At 42.4% G+C, this 18,576-nt stretch overlaps 1 protein-coding gene across 11 annotated transcripts in view; it reads left to right on the forward strand.

Annotated features, from left to right (window-relative positions):
* Positions 1-18,576, forward strand: part of UMAD1 (UBAP1-MVB12-associated (UMA) domain containing 1) — a 51,590-nt gene that overhangs the window by 358 nt on the left and 32,656 nt on the right. For 10 of the 11 annotated variants that reach the window (XR_014556750.1, XR_014556751.1, XR_014556752.1 and 7 more), the window contains exons 2-3: positions 1,572-1,672; positions 3,024-3,122. Coding sequence is in view for 5 of the 11 variants with exons in the window: in XM_083705438.1 (XP_083561564.1) it covers positions 3,041-3,122 (82 nt within the window). In the remaining 6 variants the exon portion in view is untranslated. Of the gene's footprint in view, positions 1-16; positions 491-1,571; positions 1,673-3,023; positions 3,123-18,576 lie in introns of those variants that run through there. The other variant, XR_014556755.1, reaches the window with a different exon arrangement.

The raw sequence follows: 18,576 nt of genomic DNA on the forward strand, positions 1-18,576 counted from the left end.
TGCGCGTCGCCAGTTGGGGAGGGGTGTTGTGGAGCTGCTACGTCAGCTGCTCAAGTCTGGTGGGCGGAGCTACCCGCGCCAACAAATTCGCTTTACTGCTTTTCCCACCTTATGGGGCAGAGCTCTTCTGGGTCCTCCTTGAGATGGGGCTGGTGGGTCGTCCTACCCATAGATAGTGGCGTAGAGTCACGGGATGACGTTGAATTTTGACAGCCTACCTGTCTGGTCTTCTGTGTATAAATTAACGTCTGAACTGGTGACCCATAGAATAGAGGGGTGTCAAGAAGAAAACAAGGGTTGGCATCCCATTCAGAGAAACTTAGTTGATTAGTAGTTTGCTGCTTAGGTGATTGATTAATTCGTTAAATTCAAATATGTCAAAACAAGCAGGAAATGGAGTCTCTCTGTTTCTAGATTATTTATTCATTTATCACAGCAGGCAAGGGTGGATATACTCATCGTAAGATGGCACATGCTATCTGTGGTTTTTGTAAGTTCTTGTATATAAAAAAAAAGTTTGGTTGTTTTCCAAAGCTGCTGCTTGTTAATTTTAATTAGTTAATATACTGTAATCTGCAAATCAACTAAAACGTTGCATCCCAAGAAACATGTATCTTGGGGAGGGGATGCAGCAGAAGTAGGTTTTGGAGACAACTGTGTGCTCTGTCTTGAAACATTACATTGTTTATGTGAGTTAGATCACTGTGAGTTATGGGATTGGCCAGGTTTAATCGTGTGTCGGAGGTGGTCATACATTATTGAATCTGGTTAGCCCCTGTAAATGAACTGTTCACCTGAAGAAACTACTTCTTGAAAAATTATTTGCCCTCAAAATGCCCATTACCTAAGACATTTGTATTTGCCATAGAAAGAACCAATTTTTGTAAACCTTCAGTGCTGATTGGCTACAAGCAATTTTTATTTGCCAAAGGCAAAGATACCTGTATCCCTTTGTGCAGTGTTGAAGGAAACTTGGCTAACTAGATAAGGAAGACGCTTCTACAAAAGTTAGAGGAATTATTGGTTTCAGTAAGCAGCCTTCAGGATTCAAAGACCTTCATGTGCATAAGTCCACTATTCCTTAAAAGAGCCCTACAAGTTAGGTTCAGTATTACTGTTCCTATATATGTGTGTATGAGTTGTATCCAATATTACCCCTACTCAGGGTAGACCCATTGGAAAAAACAATCAAGACTGAGCATCCCCCCCATACCTTCATTCAATATGTTGAACAACAACGGGCCCAGGACAGACATGTAGACTGTTAATAATTTTCAGCGTTATTTTAAAAGGGCAGAAGCCAGAGTATTTCCATTGGGCATTGGAACACACCTAGACCTATAACAAAAAGCTTTGCAATCAAAATATTGCAGTTTATGAGTTTTGGTAGGACTTTTAGTGTGCTTTAATGCAGCTTTGTAGAAGTCTAGTGGCCTGGTTTATCAAAATGAAAGTGTGAACTCTTTCTTTCATTCTTAAATATAATCTAAATTTTGTGATTGCAGATGAAGTTTTGAAATCCTGATACTAACATGTGAGCTTTAGTAACTCTGTGTTTTCCTCCCTTTTAGCCTAGTGTATAAAGGAAGGACATCTTTGCAGTTCAAGAAGAGTACTTCATAGTCAAGCATTTGGAAGGAAGTCAATGCTTGGAGCTGCTGAAAGTGAAAAGGCAAGTACTGCAGGATTTAGGAAGAGAGAAAGACATATCTGCACAACAGATTGGGAACTGATAGGAAGTGAAAGGTCATGGGGCAGTTTCCAACTCCCTCATTCCATCAGCTCAGGGATTTGTCCAACAAGACTTTCCCCATGCGCTCTGCCCGTGCACCCCCTCAAAATCTGCTCTGGAGGGTTGTGAGAACCCACTGAACAGATTTTGGTGGCACACGGGGATGAAGGGGGTGGGGAAGCTCCATTGTGCAAGTAGAAATCCTTGCAGTGATAGGAGGCGTACTTACTGTTACATGGAATGAAAGCTATTAGGTTAAGGATCACCTTACTTATAAAAGAACTACAGTGGTACTTTGGGTTACATACACTTCAGGTTACAGGCTCCGCTAACCCAGAAATAATACCTCGGGTTAAGAACTTTGCTTCAGGATGAGAACAGAAATTGTGCTCCGGTGGTGCGGCAGCAGCGGGAGGCCCCATTAGCTAAAGTGGTGCTTCAGGTTAAGAACAGTTTCAGGTTAAGTACGGACCTCCAGAACGAATTAAGTACTTAACCCGAGGTACCACTGTATTGTTTTGTTTCTTACTATGCTATTTTTGTGTCTTTATATTGTAAAACATCCTCAGGTCCTTGGATGAGGGCAGTACTGAAATTTTAATAATTATAATAATGTGGGATAGATTTTAAATAAACAAATAATTAAAACAGGTCATTTCATGACTTAACTTAGTTTAGAATATGTCATCCTGTTAAATCAGGGGTTGCCAACCTTTTTCGAGAGGGTGCTGTAGGCCCCAGCCACAAAATGCCTGCCATGGGGTGGGTGGCATAACACAAAAAGAGAAGAGTGCAGTCATTGCTGCTGCTGCTGCTTGCTTCCATACCCCACCCCACAGACAACCTTAGGTTTAGCATGGAAAGTCAGTTATGCCCTGCTGGTCCTGACTCTGGGGAATCACACAGTATTGATTTCTCTGTAACACACATAATTATTTTGCTTGACTGTAAAAATGCTCTTCACATAATCAGATAGTGTGCTGATTAAAATATTTTTATGGTGGAAAATATAATATTATCTTGACTAACTTTTTCCAGTGCTTGAGTTAGTCAAGCCAACGCTGCTTGGGTGTACATAAACTCATATTTCTTGAACTGAGCAATAATGAACAACTGACTTGTATCTCTCTGGTGTTCTCTGTTTGCTCCTGCAGGATCCTCCCCCAGTTCAAGTCTCTAATCTTAGAACTTGATGTTAAGAGCATTTTATAATGTTTATTTTGATGATGCCAGAATTGTGTAAGTTTTTTTTTAGCATCACTTGACCCATTTCTCACCTTTTTGTTTCTAGACTTGTATTTCAAAAAGATGTTCAACTTCTTCCGAAAAAACCAAGATACCAAGAAGGTATTGGTGACAGAAAAAGAAGCAGATGGATTTGTTTTTCTCGGTAAGTGATTCTAAGAGTTTATTAAAAATCATATATTTTGAACAAAATTTTCTGGGTATTTCACAGGTTGTTACCATTTTATATTTAAAGTACATTCAGTTCACTAAGAAATTTCAAAGAAGTTAATCTTGAACCATGCCCCCCCCCCCCGAGTGGTCATGTATGAACTGAAAATATAAACTGTAGACTTAGCATAGATGTTGTTTCTGCCTTGCCATTATTTCTCTTAGGCCCTTTGCATCATTTTTGGCACCACCCTCCCTGCTCACAAGTAACAAAGAGCTTAGTCGTAGGCCTATTTCCTGTGGTTGTAACAGTTTAAAAAATTAAATGTTTTTAAGGGTAAGGTACAATCGCTGGTTTTAAAATATTCACTTTTTAAGATGTCTTTGATCGCACCTACACCATGGAATGCATTTATTTTCTTTTTCTATTTCACCTTTCTCCCAAGCTGGGATTCAAAGTGGCTTACAACATTTAAAAATACCATTATAAAATGCGAACAAACTAGCTAAAAAACAATAGTTAATATTCATCAAAACGCATTTAGAACCAGCATTAATATACAATTTGCTGTGGTATTTAAAGCACATGGCTTTCCCCAAAGAATTCTGGGAAACGTAGTTTGCGAAGAGTATTGGGTATCATAGCTCTGGGAGGGGTAAACTAGAGTTTTAAAGATTCTTCAGGGAAAATCATGTGCTTTAAATGTATGGAATGGGTGTGACCTTTATTCTGAGGCAGCATTCAGTGAGTGACCTAGTTATGTTAGCAGCCTCCTTCAGCTTGGTGCCTTCCAGATCTTTTGGTCTTCAGCTCTCATCATCTTCAACCATTGGCCATTTTGGCTGGTGGTGATGGGAATTGGAGTCCAAAACACCTGGAGGGCAGCTGGTCAGGGGGAGGATGTGTAATCCCAGTAATGTTGACTCCTTAAGAGAGATAGAGTGACATAAGATTCTTGCAGAGCCTCTGTTTGCATAGGGGGATTACTGTAATGAGACTATTGTCTTTCTGTGGCATTCCTCAGCTTACTTGATCCTATTTTGAGGCCTAAATATAGTGTGCATGGGGAAATTGTTGCTATCAAAGGGTTAAAAGGTAGCAGAAACGCTCTAATCACTGAGCAGCTGGAGGTCATTAGGCTTCCAGGAACATGAGTTTGTATAAATAGTCTCCTGTGTGTTTGTTCTTCCCCTCTTCTCCCCTTTTTGGGCGTGTTTGCTGAGATGTGTGGTTCTTCGCCAGGGTTGTTTTTTGTTTTGTAAATAAACCTTATCTTTGAGTTACAAACCGCATGCTCCAAGACTCCTCTTTGAAAAGATACTGCCTCTCCTGCCCTTCTTCAACTGCTGTGCGAAATACTCTGCTGTAGTGGGACTTGTGACGATGGCAGCGCACTGGGCATTTACATTAAACTAATTAAAGTTTAATGGGACAGGTTATGGGTGTTTGTACGTCAAGAAGGAGCTAAGGAGTGCAGTTCAGAGTGATTTATGAAAGGACTGGAGCGAAGACAGAAGCGGTTGCCGACAACGAAAGCCTTCAAAGCAGCTTGAGTCCTGCAACGTGCCTAGAAAAGTTTTAAACAGGCACTGCGCAGTTTGTACTCGCTGGAAGACATCTTATTCTTCAAGGAGCCACCTCAGCAGCTGGGAGACGGTCTACAGGTGTGTGAGTATCGTTCCTAAGCCCCAGGGAGGATGGCAGAGTCCCAGGAAAGTTTTTCTGTCCCGTTTACGCGACTCAATGGGAAAAATTGGCATGATTGGAAGGCTAGAGTGAGGGTTTGGTTGCAAGCAAAAGAGTTGTGGAGTTGTACTGAAGCACCGCCTTTACAGGCAGCTGCAGACGCGTCTGCAGAAGACAAAGCAACAGCAGCAGCTTCACAGAAACGTGACAGGAAAGCCCAAGGTCTACTAGTTTTGGCAGTGGGACCAGAGCAAATGCCTTACGTTTCTGAGTTAAAGAACACGCATGAGGTCTGGACGGTTCTGCAGCGGCTAAATTCCAGAAACACTGCGGGGGCCAAGATCCATGCTACAAGATGTTTGTTTGATTTACGTCTCCAACCGGGAGCGTGTGTGAAAGAACATATTGCCAAAATGGTGTCTGCCTTTAATCAACTAAGACAGCTGGGCATTCCTTTCTCTATGGAGCAGCAGTCATACATATTGTTGTCTTCTCTTGATAAAAGCTATGAGACTCTAGCTCTAACTTTGGAAGCTATGCCTTCAACTGAATTAACCCTTGAATACATTTCATCTCGGCTTGCAGATGAACAGGATAAAAGGCAAAGAGAAAGAGGTTTGTCTTTAAAGGGGAGTTATGCTGTGCCTAAGAGTGTTGATGCTGAGTTTGAGCACACAGTAAATGCTTTTGCAGCTAGACACTGTTTTCGCTGTGGTTCCCCTTCCCATCTAATTAGGAATTGCACACATGAACCTGGTCAAGACAGCACCAAGGCCGTTACCCCTAGTTACCAGACAAGGAGTTCCAGGGGACGTCGAAGAAGAGGAGGAGGTCATGGCTACTCCCACAGCACACAGCACATGGCTTCAGCAATGGCGTTGATGCAAGGGCGTGGCCAAGGCAGCAATCTACGCTGGTTGATTGACAGTGGTGCATCTCACCACCTGGTGGCGCCATCTAGTGTCCGTTTGCAGAATTGCAGACATTTGCAAACCCTTAAAGTTGTGACAATGGCAGATTCAACTAAACGTTCCTTAGAGACCGTAGGCACAGTGTTCTTGAAATGTTTGCAAACAGAAATTGATGCCTACGTGCTAAAGGGATTGAAGGGGTGTATTTTGTCTGTGTCAGAACTTGATAGAAATGGGTTTAAAACTGTGTTTGAAAATGGGGTTTGCACTATTTCAAAGAATAACGTATCTCTTTTGCAGGTGGAATGCAGAGATGGGTTATATTATTTTGAGACAAGTCCAGATGAAGTTGAACAGGTTCATGCTGGTTGTGTGAACTCACCTACCCATAATTCTTGTGTCCATTTATGGCACCGCCGTCTGGGACATATTAATTTTCAGTATGTTAAAAGGCAACCTGAATTATCAGAAGGGTGCAAAATGAACAAATGTACTAAGTATTTGGATTGTACTGCATGCAAAAGGGCGAAGGTTCATAGATGCAGCTATCCCAGTTCAGATAGGAAATCTGACAAAGTATTCCAACTTGTGCATATGGACCTATGTGGCCCAATGCCTGTTGCTAGCATGGGAGGTTCGAGGTATGCACTGTGTCTCTCGGATGACAAAACAAAGGTTACATGGTTTTTTCCTCTCAAAACAAAAGCAGATACTGCAGAAACAGTTAAAAATTGGGTTCATGCAGTGGAACTTGAATTCGGTACTAGAGTACTTGCTTTTCAGACAGACAGAGGGTCAGAATTTACCGGGTCTGTGTTGCAGAATTTCTTTAAGAAAAAGGGAATTAAGCATCGTCTGTCTACACCTTATTCCCCCCAAGAAGGAGGCGTGGCCGAACGTAAAAACAGGGTTCTGCAAGAGTTGGCAAACTCTATGTTGTTTGATGCTAAACTCCCTCAAAGTTACTGGGCGGAAGCCTGGCAGGCGGCTACTCATATTCTGAACCGAGTATATAATTCTGTAATTGGCACCACCCCTTATTTTGCTTTATATGGGAAGAAGCCCAAAATTAATTACTTTCGGGTGTTTGGATGTCCAGCCTATGTACTTATCCCAAAAGCGTTAAGGAAAAAGGGAGGTCCAAGGGCTAGGAAACTCATCTTTTGTGGGTACGAACCACATGCCAAATCTTGGAGGTTCGTGAACCCAAATGGGGATACTACAAGAGTGGTCCTCAGTAGGAGCGCTGAATTTTGTGAGCAGTCTGGATGGACTCACTTACACGGTAACCCTGACATTTTGAGAGATGATTTAGGCATTTATGCTGAGTATGAAAGTCCAGAGAGTAGCGAGCCGGAAGAGGATGGTGCACATGGTTCAGATGCAGATTCTGACCAGGCACAAGGTCCTTCTCCTAAGGTAGGAAAGCCAAAATCTAGGGGTGTTCCAACATCGCCAGTCAGTAGGCCTAGCAGACAGCAAAAGAGAAGCAGGTCGCCTGCAACACCAAGCCCAAGGGAGGTATCTAAACGGAGGTCTTTATCCCTAGAGGCACATCCAGGTATAAAGTCTGAGACAGATTCTGACAGCCAACGGTCAGAGGGGGCACAAGAGGAACAATTGCGCAGGTCAAATCGTGCCACAAAGGGCAAGCCACCAGAGCGGTTTAAGGTGACAAGTGTATACGTAAATATGGCACAGTGTGAGCCAGATAGCTATATAGAGGTACAACAGCTTCCAAGCTCAGAAGCCGTAAAGTGGCAGGAAGCAATGGAAAAGGAGATGGCTTCAATGAAGTCTCTCGGTGTGTTTACAAGTACAGAGCTTCCGAAAGGGCAACAAGCTGTAGGTTGTCGATGGGTATATCGTTTAAAGCCCACAACTACTGAAGAGTTGCAATATAAAGCCCGACTAGTTGCAAAAGGGTTTTCGCAGCGCAAAGGTGTTCACTATTCTCAAATCTATGCCCCTACTTCAAGATCAGAGTCACTAAGAATGCTTTTAGCCTCTTCAGCTAAGAAGGGAAATAAGCTGTTTCATTTTGATGTCAATGTGGCTTATTTAAACGCAGACTTACAGGAGGAAGTCTATATGACACCACCACCGGGTTTTGAAGGAGACAAGCCAAACCAGGTCTGGCACCTACACAAATCCATTTATGGGTTGAAACAGTCCGCCCGTAATTGGAATTCCTGCTTAAACGATGCTCTAGAGAGCATGGGGTTCAGAAAGAGCGCAGCAGATGCGTGTCTTTATCTAAAAGGCTCGGGATGTGAACAAGAAGCAGTCTTGATATTCGTTGACGATTTATTATACAGTGGAAAGGATGATAAACTTGCACAACAATTTGCCACAAAGCTTGGAGAAAGGTTTCAGATAAAATCACTAGGCAATGTATCTGTTTATCTAGGAGTTAAAATTCAGCAAGATGAAAATGGGAACTATTGGCTCAGCCAAGAAGCTAAGATCCAGCAGTTGCTGGAAAGGTTCAAAATGGACAACTGTGCTGGCGTTAAAACCCCAATGGAGCTAAGTTACATAAAGGATGCTCAAGCCGAGCAACAGACAGAGTTCAGTAATCCCGGGGTTTACCAGTCAGCGATAGGCAGTCTACTCCACATTGCACAGTGGACTCGGCCCGATATAACATATGCTGTCAACATGCTGTGTAGACAAGCTGAAAAACCATCAATGCATGCTTGGCAAGGAGTAAAAAGAGTTTTAAGGTATCTCCAAACTACCAAAAGGTTTCGCTTAAAACTATCAGCAGAGGGCAGCACACAACTTGAATGTTGGGCCGACAGTAGTTGGGCAGATGCTGGACCAGATAGAAAATCAGTGTCAGGAATGGCGATAAAATTTGGAAATGCACTAATTGGTTGGAGATCAAGAAAGCAGTCACTTATAGCTTTAAGTTCAACTGAATCTGAGTTCAATGCATTATCAGATGTATGTAGAGAACTGGAATTTTATAAGCAACTGGTACAAGAATTGTTTGGAGAATGTTCCCTACCTATCAGAGTGTGGGAAGACAATCAACCTTGTATTAAACTAGCTAAATCAGGTCAATTCAATGCACACACAAAACACTTGGATATCCGTTATCAAAATGTATGCCAAAGTGTAAAACAAGGTTTAATTGAACTAAAGTATTGTCCAAGCCAAGAAAATCTCGCAGACGGTTTTACGAAAGCTTTGGGTCCGCAATCTCATAAATGTTTCTGTTCAGGTTTAAATTTGAATTAAGGTTGGTACAGCTCAGTGTTACGAGCGAGAGGGGGTGTTGCTATCAAAGGGTTAAAAGGTAGCAGAAACGCTCTAATCACTGAGCAGCTGGAGGTCATTAGGCTTCCAGGAACATGAGTTTGTATAAATAGTCTCCTGTGTGTTTGTTCTTCCCCTCTTCTCCCCTTTTTGGGCGTGTTTGCTGAGATGTGTGGTTCTTCGCCAGGGTTGTTTTTTGTTTTGTAAATAAACCTTATCTTTGAGTTACAAACCGCATGCTCCAAGACTCCTCTTTGAAAAGATACTGCCTCTCCTGCCCTTCTTCAACTGCTGTGCGAAATACTCTGCTGTAGTGGGACTTGTGACGATGGCAGCGCACTGGGCATTTACATTAAACTAATTAAAGTTTAATGGGACAGGTTATGGGTGTTTGTACGTCAAGAAGGAGCTAAGGAGTGCAGTTCAGAGTGATTTATGAAAGGACTGGAGCGAAGACAGAAGCGGTTGCCGACAACGAAAGCCTTCAAAGCAGCTTGAGTCCTGCAACGTGCCTAGAAAAGTTTTAAACAGGCACTGCGCAGTTTGTACTCGCTGGAAGACATCTTATTCTTCAAGGAGCCACCTCAGCAGCTGGGAGACGGTCTACAGGTGTGTGAGTATCGTTCCTAAGCCCCAGGGAGGATGGCAGAGTCCCAGGAAAGTTTTTCTGTCCCGTTTACGCGACTCAATGGGAAAAATTGGCATGATTGGAAGGCTAGAGTGAGGGTTTGGTTGCAAGCAAAAGAGTTGTGGAGTTGTACTGAAGCACCGCCTTTACAGGCAGCTGCAGACGCGTCTGCAGAAGACAAAGCAACAGCAGCAGCTTCACAGAAACGTGACAGGAAAGCCCAAGGTCTACTAGTTTTGGCAGTGGGACCAGAGCAAATGCCTTACGTTTCTGAGTTAAAGAACACGCATGAGGTCTGGACGGTTCTGCAGCGGCTAAATTCCAGAAACACTGCGGGGGCCAAGATCCATGCTACAAGATGTTTGTTTGATTTACGTCTCCAACCGGGAGCGTGTGTGAAAGAACATATTGCCAAAATGGTGTCTGCCTTTAATCAACTAAGACAGCTGGGCATTCCTTTCTCTATGGAGCAGCAGTCATACATATTGTTGTCTTCTCTTGATAAAAGCTATGAGACTCTAGCTCTAACTTTGGAAGCTATGCCTTCAACTGAATTAACCCTTGAATACATTTCATCTCGGCTTGCAGATGAACAGGATAAAAGGCAAAGAGAAAGAGGTTTGTCTTTAAAGGGGAGTTATGCTGTGCCTAAGAGTGTTGATGCTGAGTTTGAGCACACAGTAAATGCTTTTGCAGCTAGACACTGTTTTCGCTGTGGTTCCCCTTCCCATCTAATTAGGAATTGCACACATGAACCTGGTCAAGACAGCACCAAGGCCGTTACCCCTAGTTACCAGACAAGGAGTTCCAGGGGACGTCGAAGAAGAGGAGGAGGTCATGGCTACTCCCACAGCACACAGCACATGGCTTCAGCAATGGCGTTGATGCAAGGGCGTGGCCAAGGCAGCAATCTACGCTGGTTGATTGACAGTGGTGCATCTCACCACCTGGTGGCGCCATCTAGTGTCCGTTTGCAGAATTGCAGACATTTGCAAACCCTTAAAGTTGTGACAATGGCAGATTCAACTAAACGTTCCTTAGAGACCGTAGGCACAGTGTTCTTGAAATGTTTGCAAACAGAAATTGATGCCTACGTGCTAAAGGGATTGAAGGGGTGTATTTTGTCTGTGTCAGAACTTGATAGAAATGGGTTTAAAACTGTGTTTGAAAATGGGGTTTGCACTATTTCAAAGAATAACGTATCTCTTTTGCAGGTGGAATGCAGAGATGGGTTATATTATTTTGAGACAAGTCCAGATGAAGTTGAACAGGTTCATGCTGGTTGTGTGAACTCACCTACCCATAATTCTTGTGTCCATTTATGGCACCGCCGTCTGGGACATATTAATTTTCAGTATGTTAAAAGGCAACCTGAATTATCAGAAGGGTGCAAAATGAACAAATGTACTAAGTATTTGGATTGTACTGCATGCAAAAGGGCGAAGGTTCATAGATGCAGCTATCCCAGTTCAGATAGGAAATCTGACAAAGTATTCCAACTTGTGCATATGGACCTATGTGGCCCAATGCCTGTTGCTAGCATGGGAGGTTCGAGGTATGCACTGTGTCTCTCGGATGACAAAACAAAGGTTACATGGTTTTTTCCTCTCAAAACAAAAGCAGATACTGCAGAAACAGTTAAAAATTGGGTTCATGCAGTGGAACTTGAATTCGGTACTAGAGTACTTGCTTTTCAGACAGACAGAGGGTCAGAATTTACCGGGTCTGTGTTGCAGAATTTCTTTAAGAAAAAGGGAATTAAGCATCGTCTGTCTACACCTTATTCCCCCCAAGAAGGAGGCGTGGCCGAACGTAAAAACAGGGTTCTGCAAGAGTTGGCAAACTCTATGTTGTTTGATGCTAAACTCCCTCAAAGTTACTGGGCGGAAGCCTGGCAGGCGGCTACTCATATTCTGAACCGAGTATATAATTCTGTAATTGGCACCACCCCTTATTTTGCTTTATATGGGAAGAAGCCCAAAATTAATTACTTTCGGGTGTTTGGATGTCCAGCCTATGTACTTATCCCAAAAGCGTTAAGGAAAAAGGGAGGTCCAAGGGCTAGGAAACTCATCTTTTGTGGGTACGAACCACATGCCAAATCTTGGAGGTTCGTGAACCCAAATGGGGATACTACAAGAGTGGTCCTCAGTAGGAGCGCTGAATTTTGTGAGCAGTCTGGATGGACTCACTTACACGGTAACCCTGACATTTTGAGAGATGATTTAGGCATTTATGCTGAGTATGAAAGTCCAGAGAGTAGCGAGCCGGAAGAGGATGGTGCACATGGTTCAGATGCAGATTCTGACCCGGCACAAGGTCCTTCTCCTAAGGTAGGAAAGCCAAAATCTAGGGGTGTTCCAACATCGCCAGTCAGTAGGCCTAGCAGACAGCAAAAGAGAAGCAGGTCGCCTGCAACACCAAGCCCAAGGGAGGTATCTAAACGGAGGTCTTTATCCCTAGAGGCACATCCAGGTATAAAGTCTGAGACAGATTCTGACAGCCAACGGTCAGAGGGGGCACAAGAGGAACAATTGCGCAGGTCAAATCGTGCCACAAAGGGCAAGCCACCAGAGCGGTTTAAGGTGACAAGTGTATACGTAAATATGGCACAGTGTGAGCCAGATAGCTATATAGAGGTACAACAGCTTCCAAGCTCAGAAGCCGTAAAGTGGCAGGAAGCAATGGAAAAGGAGATGGCTTCAATGAAGTCTCTCGGTGTGTTTACAAGTACAGAGCTTCCGAAAGGGCAACAAGCTGTAGGTTGTCGATGGGTATATCGTTTAAAGCCCACAACTACTGAAGAGTTGCAATATAAAGCCCGACTAGTTGCAAAAGGGTTTTCGCAGCGCAAAGGTGTTCACTATTCTCAAATCTATGCCCCTACTTCAAGATCAGAGTCACTAAGAATGCTTTTAGCCTCTTCAGCTAAGAAGGGAAATAAGCTGTTTCATTTTGATGTCAATGTGGCTTATTTAAACGCAGACTTACAGGAGGAAGTCTATATGACACCACCACCGGGTTTTGAAGGAGACAAGCCAAACCAGGTCTGGCACCTACACAAATCCATTTATGGGTTGAAACAGTCCGCCCGTAATTGGAATTCCTGCTTAAACGATGCTCTAGAGAGCATGGGGTTCAGAAAGAGCGCAGCAGATGCGTGTCTTTATCTAAAAGGCTCGGGATGTGAACAAGAAGCAGTCTTGATATTCGTTGACGATTTATTATACAGTGGAAAGGATGATAAACTTGCACAACAATTTGCCACAAAGCTTGGAGAAAGGTTTCAGATAAAATCACTAGGCAATGTATCTGTTTATCTAGGAGTTAAAATTCAGCAAGATGAAAATGGGAACTATTGGCTCAGCCAAGAAGCTAAGATCCAGCAGTTGCTGGAAAGGTTCAAAATGGACAACTGTGCTGGCGTTAAAACCCCAATGGAGCTAAGTTACATAAAGGATGCTCAAGCCGAGCAACAGACAGAGTTCAGTAATCCCGGGGTTTACCAGTCAGCGATAGGCAGTCTACTCCACATTGCACAGTGGACTCGGCCCGATATAACATATGCTGTCAACATGCTGTGTAGACAAGCTGAAAAACCATCAATGCATGCTTGGCAAGGAGTAAAAAGAGTTTTAAGGTATCTCCAAACTACCAAAAGGTTTCGCTTAAAACTATCAGCAGAGGGCAGCACACAACTTGAATGTTGGGCCGACAGTAGTTGGGCAGATGCTGGACCAGATAGAAAATCAGTGTCAGGAATGGCGATAAAATTTGGAAATGCACTAATTGGTTGGAGATCAAGAAAGCAGTCACTTATAGCTTTAAGTTCAACTGAATCTGAGTTCAATGCATTATCAGATGTATGTAGAGAACTGGAATTTTATAAGCAACTGGTACAAGAATTGTTTGGAGAATGTTCCCTACCTATCAGAGTGTGGGAAGACAATCAACCTTGTATTAAACTAGCTAAATCAGGTCAATTCAATGCACACACAAAACACTTGGATATCCGTTATCAAAATGTATGCCAAAGTGTAAAACAAGGTTTAATTGAACTAAAGTATTGTCCAAGCCAAGAAAATCTCGCAGACGGTTTTACGAAAGCTTTGGGTCCGCAATCTCATAAATGTTTCTGTTCAGGTTTAAATTTGAATTAAGGTTGGTACAGCTCAGTGTTACGAGCGAGAGGGGGTGTTGCTATCAAAGGGTTAAAAGGTAGCAGAAACGCTCTAATCACTGAGCAGCTGGAGGTCATTAGGCTTCCAGGAACATGAGTTTGTATAAATAGTCTCCTGTGTGTTTGTTCTTCCCCTCTTCTCCCCTTTTTGGGCGTGTTTGCTGAGATGTGTGGTTCTTCGCCAGGGTTGTTTTTTGTTTTGTAAATAAACCTTATCTTTGAGTTACAAACCGCATGCTCCAAGACTCCTCTTTGAAAAGATACTGCCTCTCCTGCCCTTCTTCAACTGCTGTGCGAAATACTCTGCTGTAGTGGGACTTGTGACGATGGAAGCGCACTGGGCATTTACATTAAACTAATTAAAGTTTAATGGGACAGAAATGTACACCGAGTTCGATAAAGATTTTGTGACATAGAAATGACTAATCAATATCCCTGAATGACAACTGAGTCATGGACACAGGAGAATCAGGAGCAATTGGGAACCAATACAGGATAGTGAGTCTTTCCATTCCTGGGTGGATAACAGCTCCTCTGTTGTTTCTGCCTCTTAGTTTGTGCATTACATTATCTCTCTGGGGGAATGACAACCTTCTTCATAAATATCCTAGATGTGAGACTTGTCAGCTAGTAACTTAAGAAGTTCTAAGAATTCTTTCCCATGAGGGTTTGTGCACTGCGTCATGCATGCCACAAATTCTCTGTGGATTTTTTGTTCTTGAGAGTGCGCGAGTGGAATTTATTCCAATCATTTGCCTGGGGGAATTAAGTAGTAATATTTCTTGCTGCATGTTGTTTTTCAGTAGGAGTTGCTTAGTACCAGAGCATGTGTGCTCAAGGGTATATGCTCATGTGTACCCTGCTGGGTGGTGTGCAGAATAGTTTATGGTCTTGGAGAAGAAACTTTTCAGATCTATTAGCTTGCTGAGAAAGGAGGAAAACAGTATTGCTTCCCATATAGTTAAATGAAATTAAGTGCATGAAACGCTTGCTGTTCTTCATTGGTTGCCTGCGTTCAACTTTGCTTGCTGAACGTTTGTAATAGTATTTTGAATGTACTGGGTTTTCTGATTCAATGAAGCTTCAAACAAGATTGACTTGAGCCCATCTTTCTCTCTTTATGTTTTCCTGAGGTGTCCTAAATATAATATTTAATTTCATATAAACTGGAAGAATCAGGGGTCGTCTTTGTGACACTATTTATTTATTTCCAATATCTATATGCCACCTAATGACAAAAGTCCTCTGGGTGGTTTACAAGTAAGAATTAAAAACACAAAATACCAAAAGAGAGAGTCACAACTGAAATTGTCCATGTTGGTGGCTTGGGCTGGCCCAATAATGAAACAGATTGAGACCATTGTCTCAGGTGCTGGGTACAGAGGCACTGCCCCTGTCCTGGGGACCTTCCCCCCAACCTCATTATTGTACATTCAGTGAGGCAAAGATCATCTCCTCACTGTCTTACTTTGCTTAGAGAAAGGGCTGAGAGGGTCCTTTTTTAGAGCCAGGCATTTTGAGTGAGGGGGCCAGCAGAATGCCTGCATTCTTGTCATGGTTTGCCATGGCAGCTTTTTAAACTAAGAATTTTTAAAATGCTTTTATGGAAGTTGGAAGTGCATTCTCCTGGCCATCTCACCCAAAATGCATGGCAGTGAAGAAGGACCCTCTTCAGCCCTTTCTTAGGTGAGAGTTGAAGGCTGTGGTAGAGAGCCTCCATTAAGTTTCCTGGCATTAGAGTCATGTTAATATGAAGCAACTGTGTGTAAAAATGCTGTTTCCTTGGATGACTAGTGCAAGAAGGAATAACCACTATTCTATACAAGTGTATTATCATTGTGTTCCTTCTTCTAAAATTGCTTGCCATAGTTCCATAAAACTTTTCCTATGCTATATAATTGGCACCATATCAAGATCATATGTATATTCAGGAGAGATGTGCCTTCCTGGCATCAACAAGCTTCATTATTATTACTTTTAGCTGCTTTTATTATATGTTTCTAAATCACCTTGATGCTCATGTAGGTGTGATTCAAAAATGAATAAATAACAACAATATTAATAACTAGTAATAATAATAATTCTGTCCTTCCTGCAAAGTACTCAGAGCAGCATACATAAATTTGCTCCCAACTTAGACTTTATTTGCAAAACAACCCTGTGTGCAGGAAGGTAAGGAGGAAGGTAAGGCTGAGGCTGGACCAAGGTCACCCATTGAGCTTTGGGACTAAGAAGGAATTTGAACCTGGGTCTCCCTGTTCGTACTCTCAACATAATAACAGCTGCCCCACATAGGTAACTGCTGCTGCTGTTTTGTGTATGAAATACTTGCAATGGCTCTGCCCTGACTGCCCTTTTCCATTTGGAACAGTTTCACGTGTGTTATCATTGTAATGGTTTTATTTGTTTTTATAGTTGTATGTTTTGTTGTTGTAACCAGCCCTGGAACTTTATGATGAAGAGTCGTTAGGAAATCTTAAAAATGATAATAACAAATAATAATAAAATACCCAGGCTTAATGATTGCACTGGTGTTCATCAGTGTTTCCTGCTTACCAGGATTTGAGGTTAGTTAGCAAACTCTAGTTGAGAAGAATTCCGGTTATTGATTGATTGTTATTCTGCCTTTATTTCCTTATGGCACTCAAGGCAACAACACAGAGGGTTCCCTGCTGATGATCACATCAAGACTTGGATTAGATTTCGCAAGGTTACAGTATCATATGCCTTAAGACCATGGCCTAAGTCCACTATAAGCACTGCTAGCTGGGCTTAAAGGATCGCTGTGTAAAGATGTAATAAACTTGGATCAAGTATGTTGTCCTCAAAGTCTTGGTAAGCAGTATAGAACATATGGGGTTAGAGTGGCTTTTAGAGATGGTTGTGGCTTTCTAAGTGGTAGGAATTATGTAAACAAGCGGTAGCCAAGGGGGTAGCGCCTGCTAGGTGTTGAAAACTACGACTCCCACCATCCCTGAGCATTGGCCAAGTTGACTGAGGTTGATGGGAATTGTAGTCCACAACAATTGGAGGGCATCATGTTGGTTGCCTCTCGTGTATACTGTTTTATTTATTGGTAATTCTTATTGATTTGTCTTTCTAGCAACCTTGAATTCATTCCTTGTAGCATTTCAAATGCTGTTCAACAGGTTTCTGCTCAGTATGCATTTGTTGCAAAATTGCTGGGGGGGAAGAGATTTTTAATAAGCATCCCACCTTAATCAACTGCTCTATGCAAAAGTCGATTGGGACTTTTTGTCTACCGATTGTCACTTCTTTATAATAACAGCTATATTTTGAAGTGCGAGTTTCTCTGGCTATCTTGCTCTTGCCTATTCTGTGAATAACAGGGTTAAAAGCTCCATGCGTCTGATTACTGTAGTTTGAGTTCACTGGGCAAGGAAGATGAGGGAGACCTGAAAAACAACCCTCTCCAGTGTCACTGATTTCTAGTCGCATAAGGAGATAATTGCTACCCCTTCATTCAGTGTGGAGTCAAACTAATCCTCTTGGGTTCTGGTTTTACACAAAAACAAAGTGCAGTATTGCTTTTGCATCATTAGGTGGCATCTTGCTTCATGCACTTCTCAAGTAAATTGAATACAGCATTAATTGCCAAGCTAGCTCTTTCTCCTACTATGGTTTTTGTTTTTGTTTTTTAAGAATCTGTATGTCTGAAGTTTAGTATAAAGCATAAATGGAATGATGTTTTCAGCCAGAGAGCAAATTTGAAATAATGGGACCAAAACCCCTAGAGCTGATTAGTACAGTCTGAAGGGTCACACGAGAGCCCCAAAACACAAAGGAGTGAATTTGCATATTTTTACAAGAGGAAAATAACTGAATGCAACAACATGAGTAACTATCAGCTTCATGCTTTATTAATACTATAAAAGAAACAGAGAGAGTTGGCTAACTTAAGAGTACAGTTGAGTTTTGGTTGAATGAGCTCAATCAACATCTCCTATGCAGATTAACAGAATTAGGTTACCAAACAATGGACCTTCATAATGCTTTGTAGTATAAGCAGGTGTGTTTCTTAAGAGTAGAATATGCTAAGTACAGCTTTCTCTGGACTTTGTATATTACCATATCTGAATGTTGACATCGCCATTCAGAAGCACAATTGCCTGTTTCGTCCATGGGTCCAGCTTATCATATAGTTTACAATTCTGTAAATACAGTGGGTGTAGCCTTTATGAAAGAACATCTGGCACATTTGGTTGATAATGTTGTTGTAGTCATTTGCAAAGTGTTCCTATTCTGGTTGTCGAGAACACAAAGGTTTTTAAGTTGCTGATGGTACATAAATCCAGTTGTGCTTGTAAACCTGCACCACCCGTTGGTCCAACAAACACAGTTACAGGTGCTTAAAGTGCGTTTTGATGGGCTAATGCAAAACTTAGTAATAGGACTCCAAATTATCTGAGGCTTTGAGGTTGGGGCCCTTTGAGCAAAGTGCCCCTTCCTGTTTTGACACATTGTGGCTTGGGATAAGCAAACGTGTGCGTGTGTGTATGCACGTGCATGCATGCATGCAAAAAGACAGGAGTCAACTAATTACTTGTTGCACATAGTCCTGGCAACAACACCTTACCCATTCTGGAAAATGTGACAAGTCGCCATCCACTTACTTAGCTGGATGTACACTGAGCAGTCCTCTTCTCGGCACCAACCATTGCTAAGTATGCACGCCTCCTTCCCCCCTGTTTCTCTGCACATCTGTGCTAAGGAGAGCTCTTGGTGGAGAGCTGCTGCTGCCTGGCAGCAGTGCAACCT

Source organism: Podarcis gaigeae (assembly GCF_964106915.1).
Source record: "Podarcis gaigeae genome assembly, chromosome: 12".
Taxonomy (NCBI): Eukaryota; Metazoa; Chordata; class Lepidosauria; order Squamata; family Lacertidae; genus Podarcis; species Podarcis gaigeae.